We start from the raw sequence: 10,000 nt of genomic DNA on the forward strand, positions 1-10,000 counted from the left end.
TATGTCAATCTCTCTGTCTGTTTGTGTGTCAGTCTCTCAATATGTCTATGAGTCAGTGTCTGTGTTTTGTGTCTCTGGTTGGTGTTCTGTCTGCAAATGTATGTGTCAGTTTTTTTTAGTCTGTCTCCTGTCATTTGTCACCCCTCTGTAGCTCCAAGATCAGAATTAGTCACATTTTTAAAGGGACACCAGGCAACGTTTTCATGTTAATTAATCATCTTCGTAAGTTGGTATATAGTTAAATGACTCATTACAGGGCGAATGAAGACTCTCGCCCGCCCCTACTGCCTGTAAGAAGAATATCCCACTTGCAAGTTCGGTGTATCCTACCCGCCGACCAAAGCAGGATCAGTTTACATCCTGCATACAGCACAGAGGCAGGCTAACGAAACTCTAGCGATTGTTGCAAACGTGTGTATAATGGCAGAGCCAGTGAAGAAGCAGCGAAAATCCTTGACGGAAGATGCAAAGAAAAGGAAAAGATCTTCAGACCGAGCGAGGGGGAGTTTCGTAGAGAAAAAGCATCAAGCTTGCCTGGTGTCCCTTTAAAGCACTGCCATGTTTTGTTTATATGTGTTATTTGTGTTTATTTTGTCATTTTGTTTACACACTTTTTTTTTCAGTCATCCTCCAGTTGTTTACTTTGCTAAGCTCACCCAGAGATGTATCACGTTTTAAACTCAGTCATGCTCATCATGAATGCCTCGGGTCATACCACATGGCTGTATGAGCCTTTATGGTGTTATATGACCTTTTGACCTCTCCCTCGTCCCCAGGGGCCCCTGGACCGCCCGGAGAGCCCTTCATCTCTCGCTACGGCACGGGCCTCACCATCCACTGGTCCAACGGCGATCCCGGACGAGCCCCCATCACGCGTTACGTCATCGAGGCCAGGCCCTCAGGTCTGTGTATGCGAGTGGACACCGTTTATAAAGCCTCTATTAACAGATTATTAAGGCACAATGGAACAAGCACTTGGTTTTGCAGAGTTAACAACATAACATGGCATACAGATTGAGTCAAAGTCGTTTGGCAATACTTCAAGTACTCTGACGAACATCCATTCTCACTTTAAAAGCAACATGAGCCACAACAGCAGTTGTGCGAGTGTGTAAGTGTGTTAGTGGGATATTGACTGTGGTCTATCGATCGAGACATAGGGCATTGGGTTTCAATGATGACTAATAGCCTTGATGAGGATGTCTGGAGTGGGGGAGCAGAAGGAGAGATCAATTTCTCTTTGATGGGAGAGAGGGATAGAGAAGCACAGGTTAGAGAGGCAGATGGTGAGATAGAGAGAGAGAGAGAGAGAGAAAGAGAAAGTGAGACAGAACTAATAGAGAAAAACATGAACATAATGAAGAAGAAAGAAAAGCAGAGGGAGAAAGGAACTGTGTGTGTGTGTGTGTGTGTGTGTGTGTGTGTGTGTGTGTGTGTGTGTGTGTGTGTGTGTGTGTGTGTGTGTGTGTGTGTGTGTGTGTGTCTGTGTCTGTGTGTGTGTCTGTGAGTGTGTGTGTGTGTGTGTGTGTGTGTGTGTGTGTGTGTGTGTGTGTGTGTGTATAAGACAATGAGGATATCTTCAGGGCAAGTCTCCATCTGTCAGGGCTCTCCTCTCCACCAGCTCCTTCTGCCATCTTTTGCCAACACCGACACCCGACACCCCCTACACACACACGCCTCTGTCTCTCAAACACACACACACACACACACACGCCTCTGTCTCTCAAACACACACACACACACACACACACACACACGCCTCTGTCTCTCAAACACACACACACACACACACACGCCTCTGCCTCTCACACACACACACACACACACACACGCCTTCCCACTTCTCCACTTCTCGCTTTATCCCCCCTCCGTCTCCTTTAACCCGTCTGCCTGCTCTTTTCTATGTCTGTGTGTGTGTGTGCATGTGTGCGTGTGTGCGTGGGTGCGTGTGTGTGTGTGTGTGTGTGTGTGCGTGTGTGTGTGTGTGTCTGTTGTTCTTCTTCCTCTATTTACTCCACCTACGTGGTTGCTGGGTAATAAACTTAGTGTTCTTTAACAGGTCTTTGTGTCTCCATCGTTCCAAAAGACTACCTGAAGCTGATTGTCTTCTGCCCTTTACTCTCACTTTAATTAATGGGACTTTAATTAGAAGCAGAGGGAGAAATGAAAGCACCTGTTTCCCGGATGCTTTACGGCTTTTGGCAGCTCCTTCTATGACAAACATTAAAAAAAACCCTCTTCAGCTCTCGTCTGCAGACTCACGTCAAGGCCAATTGGGCTGTTTATGAAGAGAGCAAAGGGAGATGAAACTGTTTAACTTATGGATCTTAGAATCACAAGGGATTGAGGCAGACAGTGATTTATTTGGGTTTATGAAGTGTTTAGACTGCCAAATGTGTTCCAGAAACACTTGAGTGACTTGAGTTTTTACAGTAATAGTAGTGCAATTATTTGAATTATCAAAACTTTGTTTTTATTCTAGTTTCTTCTTATGCATGTATTGAATATAAATTATTATGTGTTTGTGTGTTTGTGTGTTTGTGTGTGTGTGTGTGTGTGTGTGTGTGTGTGTGTGTGTGTGTTTGTGTGTGTGAGTCTGTGAGTTTATGTGTGTGTGAGAGAGAGAAAGAGAGAAACAGAGAGAGAGAGAGAGACTGAACCCCATCCTTGACCTTTTCTTTGTTTCCTTCCAGATGAGGGATTGTGGGATATCTTGATCAAGGACATCCCCAAGGAAGTGACATCATACACATTCAACATGGACCTCCTGAAGCAGGGTGTGAGCTATGACTTCCGGGTCATCGGAGTAAACGACTACGGATACGGCACCCCTAGTGCCCCCTCCCCCTCCATATCAGGTTAGGTCCCTATAACACTGCATGAGAGTTATGGCTATTGGTAATAATTATAGTATTTATGATAGATTTCATCACTACTGTTTACTGATAGTATGTAAGGCTGTCATAGCTCTTGAGCTCATAACAGAAGTGTTTGTTGTACAAACAGTTGTACAAGCCACAAGTGGAACAAGTTATCACTGCCAGCCTTGTGAAGTTTGTTAGCGTTGCAATTAAGAATATTATCCAGAAGTTGATTTATGGTAGCATTAATGCAGTTCTTGTGTTTTTTAAAGCAAGTTGCACCAATACCATTTTATGTCCTCCAGCCCAAAAGGTGGCGCCGTTCTATGAGGAGTGGTGGTTCCTGGTAGTGGTGGCCCTGGTGGGGCTCATCTTCATCCTGCTGCTCGTGTTCATCCTCATCATCAGAGGCCAGAGCAAGAAGTACGCCAAGAAGTCCGACTCAGGTTCGTCCCACTTCCATGTGTCATTCAAAACATTGAGCTTCAATGTGTTAATGCAGCACTAAAATGTGTGGACTATAATGCATGAGCATGACTCAGCCATTTTCAAAAGTATATATACTTTTTTGATCCCGTGAGGGAAATTTGGTCTCTGCATTTAACCCAATCGGTGAATTAGTGAAACACAAACAGCACACAGTGTACACACAGTGAGGTGAAGCACACACTAATCCCGGCGCAGTGAGCTGCCTGCTACAACGGCGGCGCTCGGGGAGCAGTGAGGGGTTAGGTGCCTTGCTCAAGGGCACTTCAGCCGCGAGCAAGGCACCTAACCCCTCACTGCTCAAAGTAAAAGTGAGGAAAGGAAACTACATTTACAACTACTAGTTTAGCTGATGCGCTAGTCCATAGTGACTTGCAGTACATAAATTGAGACGTGAGTGAGAGAGCTGGACCAATGACAACAGACAGTTGAGGCAAGAAAGGGCAGGCAAACAGAAGCAGACAGAAAGAAAGAAAGAAAGAAAGAAAGAGAAAGAGAGTGACACAGAAACAGACCGATAGGGAGCAGAGAGAGGGAGGGAGAGAGAGAGAGACGGAGAGAGATGGAGAGAGAGAGAAAGAGAGAGAGAAAGAGGAAGAGAGAGAGAGGGGGAGAGGAAGAGAGAGAGATGGAGTGAGAGAGAGAGAGATAGAGAGAGAGGAAGAGAGAGAGAGAGGGGGAGAGAGAGAGAGAGAGAGAGAGAGAGAGAGAGAGTGATGTCATGGTGCTCCTCCTGCAGTGTTGTCATCAGTAGTGAGTGTTGGTGCTGACTCAGCACACTGCCAGCTCAGAGCAGGGCAGAGCAGATCTGTGATGATTTACCAAGTATTTCTATCAAATGTGACCTGCTCGAACAACTCACGACAGCACAAATGTTTGAAATAACATTATACATGTTTTATGTTGTCCAATTATAAATGTTCTACACCAATGCAAGATATGTTTGAAATGGCAGTATGCATGCTTCATTGTGTCCAGTTATTAATGCTCTACACCAATGCAAGATATGTGTGACATGGCAGTATGCATGCTTCATTTTGTCCAGTTATAAATGCTCTACACCAATGCAAGATATGTTTGAAATGACAGTAAGCATAGCGTACACGCACACACACACACACACACACACACCACACACACACACACACACACACACACACACACACACACACTAACCCTTACCTGCCTATCTGTTTACAACCCCCCCCCACACACACACACACACACACACACACACATATGCACACAATCATACAGATTACAATCCATAAATAAACTTTCAATGTAATAGAATCAAGGTCCCCCCCCATTGCCCTTTTCACATTAGTGCAGATTGACCCCTTCTTCAGGGGTCACTGGCGCTCTGTTCCAGTGCTGTTTCTGGGTGCTCTTGAGTTCCCTCAGGAATGCAACAGTGTCTTCAGGGGAGGGGGGAGGGGGGGGCGTACCCAACCTCTGTGGGGGACGAGACCTTTATGCAGAATGTGCATAATGTTGAACCAGTACAAAGCTAGTAGGCCTAAGGAAGATTGTGTCTACATGCAAATCTTTACATCAACTTTATTTTTTGTTATTGTTACTGTTGTTATTATCATCATACTTAATGTAGGCTTTTTTACTTGATTTTAAACTATTATTTTATTATTTTAACTATTTATTAGTGTGTGGGAGTGTTTATGAGAATTTGATTTAAGTGAATGTGTGTCTGTGTGTGTGTGTGTGTGTGTACTTGCCGACCAGTCCTCCTGTCTAACCCTCTCAGTGTTCCGCACAGCCTGGGGTCACTCACCGTCTCCATATCTCCATCGTCTCCTAGGCAACAGCTCTAACTGCAACGCGCTGACCCATGGGGAGATGGTGCGTCTGGACGAGAGCCGCTTCCCCGCCCTGGAGCTTAGCAACCGCCGGCTGTCCGTCAAGAACTCCTTCTGCCGCAAGAACGGCGTCTACACCAGGTCTGAGCTCCTCACACAAAATGCTCATTTCCCTGTCAACTACACACACACACACACACACACACACACACACACACACACACACACACACACACACACACACTGGGACAACAAACACACACAGAGACACACACAGACATGCAAACACGCGCACACACACACTTACACATAAAGTAGTCCTTTTTTTAGTCATAGGAACAACTGCAAAAGGATTGTTTATGAAAATAACACAATATTGCATTTTGCTTTCTTTTGTATTTCATTCTATAACTTAATAATGCCTTCTGAGTTTTCATGCAGTGACATAAATGCTTTAGCATTGCCTTCTCTTGATCTCGTCATTATCAAATGTTCCGCTATATTGGGGGAAAAACACATTCCTGTGTTTTCCAAAGAATATTTAAAGAAATTATAAATAAGAAATGTTATTCATATGTTAAAATTGCACATTATTTACCAAAAACATTATAATCTTCTCGTCACAAACTTCCAACTTGCTGGCTTTCCCTGTTCAGCAGTAACTGCGGGTCTGTATTTATAAACATATGGCACAAGCATTCAGTTATAACACGTTTTATGGAAACGTATTTTGAAGAGCCATCTAAATAGAAGTGCTGTGACTGTACTTACTGCCCACTTACTGAAGCCTGTAAATAATGAACGCAACCGCAGTGCGCTCACACACTAGCCCCACAGGCGACAGAATGTCACACAAGAGCATTCAACATACGTACTGTATTTATGGATATGACTGTGCTTATTTAGCAGATTGTAAATGGGAACTAAACTGTATGCCCATATCCATAAATACATATTCCTATATGCATTTAGTTATGACTGAATTTATGGACGTGTTATGTAATAGCAGCGTTGGGTAATACTCCGCAACACAGCTTTCTTCCCTCCCTCCCTCTCTCTCTCCCTCTCTCTCTCTCTCTCTCTCTCTCTCTCTCTCTCTCTCTCTCTCCTCTCTCTCTCTCTCTCTCTCTCTCTCTCTCTCTCTCTCCCCTCTCTCTCTCTCTCTCTCTTTCTTTCTCGCTCTCTCTCCCCTCCCTCTCTAAATAACTTATGGCAGCTTAACTAACTGAATTTGGGGGGCTCAACACCCTAGTCCGCCCTAGTCCGTCTCGGCTTTTTGGCTCCCCAACGCTCCCGGTCCTTCATCAGGCATCCGTGCGGCTTGGCCGACATGCCAGTGCCTGGTGCCACGTGGCAGGGCACCAGAAACTTCTGGAAACGGGAGAAGACTTTTATTTACACGGACACATCTGAGCAGTTTGTTCCATTAGCTCAGAGAGATTGCTGCTGCTTTTGGGCACTGTGGCCTATAGAGTGACCGACAGTAGGAGAAGCAGCAGAGCTGTTATAGGACTAGAAATACCTGCTAATACCACTGTGTCTGCTATATGTGTGTGTGTGTGTCTGTGAGAGAGAGAAAGAGAAAGAGATAGATAGAAAAAGAGAGAGAGAGTGATCACCAGAGCACCAGAAGGATACATGTGGAAGTGAGTCTCTCTCTCCACACACATACACACACACACTCATACAGTAAAATAAAATATTTTTTTCTACCTCACACACAACTATCTCACACATATACAGTACAATATCCATATTTTTCTAAAGAGAGTGAGAGAGAGAAAGAGACTGAGAGAGAGGGAGATAGAGAGACTACCTGTTGAAGCAGAATCATTCCCACTCCTGTTGGATCTCACTCTAAACTGCTTGTTGACAGCAGGCTCTGGTTCCCACAGCTGGGCATGCAGGTGCCCAGGCTGCGTGTGTGTGAAGCTGTGCCCAGGTGATTATCGGTGCAGGTACGCTCACCTTGACCTGCAGTCCGTCTCCTGGTTCCTCGCGCTCTCCAGAGCCGTCCGCTTATGCTCAGCGACCTTGAGATTCGGGCATCAAAGACTTCCTGGGCTTTGAGCTGCAGCCAACCAGCCAGCTTCGTTATCGTCCGGGGATTTGAGCTGGGGTTTGATGTGTGGTGTGTGTGTGTGCGCGCGTGTGTGAGTGTGAGTTTCAAGGTGAGAGAGCGATAGAAAGAGAGATGTGTGTGTGTGTGTGTGTGTGTGTGTGGGGGGGGTGCGCACGTGTGTGAGTGTGAGTTTCGAGGTGAGAGACCTATAGAAAGAGATGTGTATGTGTGTGCGTGTGTTTGTGTGTATGTATGTGTCTCTGTGTGTGTGTGTCTGTGTGTGTGTGTGTGTGTGTGTGTGTGTGTGTGTGTGTGTGTGTGTGAGGGGGGGGTGAGAGACCTATAGAAAGAGATGTGTATGTGTGTGCGTGTGTTTGTGTGTATGTATGTGTCTCTGTGTGTGTGTGTGTGTGTGTGTGTGTGTGTGTGTGTGTGTGTGTGTGTGTGTGTGTGTGTGTGTGTGTGTGTGTGTGTGTGCTAGAGGGGGTGGTCTGAGGAATGCACAGATGCATCTTTTATTCATCTCTGTACTATCCCAGAGGGCTCAGAGCAACCTGATGCCTCTCGCCCCCCTACAGGTAGAAAGCCTCTTTATGCCAAACAAAAGGCAACAGAAAAAAAACACCAAAAACCTGCCTCTGTAACTCTTCATTTGAGGCACTCTATCTCTGACTCTCCACAATAGTATTCCCTGCCAAGCCTTGAAGACATGGGCTTTGATGAGTGGTTTGGATGTACCCCTTATAGGCCTTCTCTATTCTCAATAGCTAGTTGCCTCTGGGGACTCTGAACCTGTGGTGGTATTTTGCCCCGACAAAGGGGCATGTTTGTGGGGGTACAGCGCTTGGGTTTCAGCTTTGCTGGATCGTGTAGTAGAGCCCTGCTGGCTTTACTCTGGAACACGGAGGAGGAGGATGTGGAGGAGGAGGAGGAGGAGGAGGAGGAGGAGGTTGAGGAGGAGGAGGAGGAGGTTGTGGAGGAGGAGGAGGAGGAGGAGGAGGAGGTTGTGGCAGGGGCTGTGAATTATTGAGATATGTCAGGAGGGGACAGACAGAGAGAGAGAGAGAGAGAGAGCGTGAGAGAGGGAGAGAAAGATGAAGAGAGTGATGAAGGAGATTGAAGAGGAGAGAAGAATGGGAGAGAGGAAAAAAAGGGCAGAAGGAGAGAATGATGGAGAGAGTGAAAAGGAGAGAGACAGAAAGAATGAACAAGAGAGAGAGAGAGGAGAGGGAGGGGGTTGGTTGGTGTTCTGGTGAACTTCTGTTGAATTTTTAAACAGGCAGTTTATCATAAGCTCCCCAGGGTATTGCGGGAAGCCTCTGCAAAAATGTGTAGATTTCATTAACCCGTTATCAGCCGAGTGTCAGCCTTGAGCAAATATCACATTGAATTTTTTATATATATATATGCCCTGATACACACGTTATGCTTTTCAGAACACACACACACCTTTTGTCTGTGTGTGTGAAAAAGAGAGAAAGAGAGAGAGAAAGATACACATACACTTTGACATACACATGCACACACACATGCACACACACCTGCACTTACACACACACACACATACACACACACATGCACACATCCTGACACTATTACAGGACCCTACAGTACTTATCTCTCTGTGAGTGTGTAAGCTGTGAAAGCACGCAGGATAACCTCACACAGCTGACACCACCGCCACCCCTTCACTGAGTCAGAGCGTGTGTACACACACACACACATACACACACACACACACACATACACACACTCACACACACTACTATTGCACTCAGCCTGTAAGCAAGTTCAAAGTTATCATAAAGGTCAGGTCGAACCAGCTGACCACTTTTCTTCACACACCCTAAAGCTGAAACATGCCGTCTACTAAAGTATAATTAAGTATAAATACTCTTTTGACCCGTGAGGGAAATTTGGTCTCTGCATTTATCCCAAACTGTGAATTAGTGAAACACACTCAGCACACAGTGAACACACAGTGAGGTGAAGCACACACTAATCCCGGCGCAGTGAGCTGCCTGCATCAACAGCGGCGCTCGGGGAGCAGTGAGGGGTTAGGTGCCTTGCTCAAGGGCACTTCAGCCATGCCTACTGGTCGGGGTTCGAACCGGCAACCCTCCGGTTACAGGTCCAAAGTGCTAACCAGTAGGCCACGGCTGAGAAGAAAGGATGCACACTGTGTGTCAACACAGAGTGTGTCATGTTTAGACACGATCTAGTCTTACTATAAATATTCATCCCTTGAGTTATGCCTTTACGATCAATAGTTTGGCAAAGCTGGCCCATACAGAAGTAGGGAGACCTCTCAGGTTTACCTGTGTAGCATACGGTACAGATAAAGTGAATTGATTGAAGGATTGACGGATTGGGTGAGTTGTCCGAAGCCTTCCTTCCCGTCTGTGATGTCAGGTATCACTTTTATGACATATGGGAGGACCACAGCTCCTTAAGAGAGCCAAGCTTTCAAAAGATGATGAAAGAGAGATTAAGCTTCTCATCTGCTCTGCAAATAGCCAACAGCTGTATGCTACACAGAAACCTAGCCCCCCCCCCCCCACCCCCACTCCACCCCATGAGAGGGTGGTGATATGCGCGAGTCATGCTTGTTATTAAAACATTCGCTATCGCTGAGTTGTCTGCCGGCCTGTCCGCAGCACAATGACTCCTGAAGCATTATGGGATAGGTAAAATATATGGTCTGCTCTTCAGAGGAGCCAGGATGAAACAGGTTCCAAAACGGCGTCCAAAAAACACGCCTACAGTTGTCCGGTCGC

The 10,000-nt window shown here is 46.0% G+C and overlaps 1 protein-coding gene across 1 annotated transcript in view; it reads left to right on the forward strand.

The window, feature by feature from the left end:
• Positions 1-10,000, forward strand: part of LOC121700734 (protein sidekick-2-like) — a 169,936-nt gene that overhangs the window by 155,186 nt on the left and 4,750 nt on the right. Inside the window, 4 exon segments of the mRNA XM_042083935.1 lie at positions 777-902; positions 2,694-2,858; positions 3,167-3,307; positions 5,164-5,302. Coding sequence (XP_041939869.1) covers positions 777-902; positions 2,694-2,858; positions 3,167-3,307; positions 5,164-5,302 — 571 coding nt within the window.

The sequence above is a fragment of the Alosa sapidissima genome, chromosome 24 (genome assembly GCF_018492685.1).
Source record: "Alosa sapidissima isolate fAloSap1 chromosome 24, fAloSap1.pri, whole genome shotgun sequence".
NCBI classification, from domain to species: domain Eukaryota; kingdom Metazoa; phylum Chordata; class Actinopteri; order Clupeiformes; family Clupeidae; genus Alosa; species Alosa sapidissima.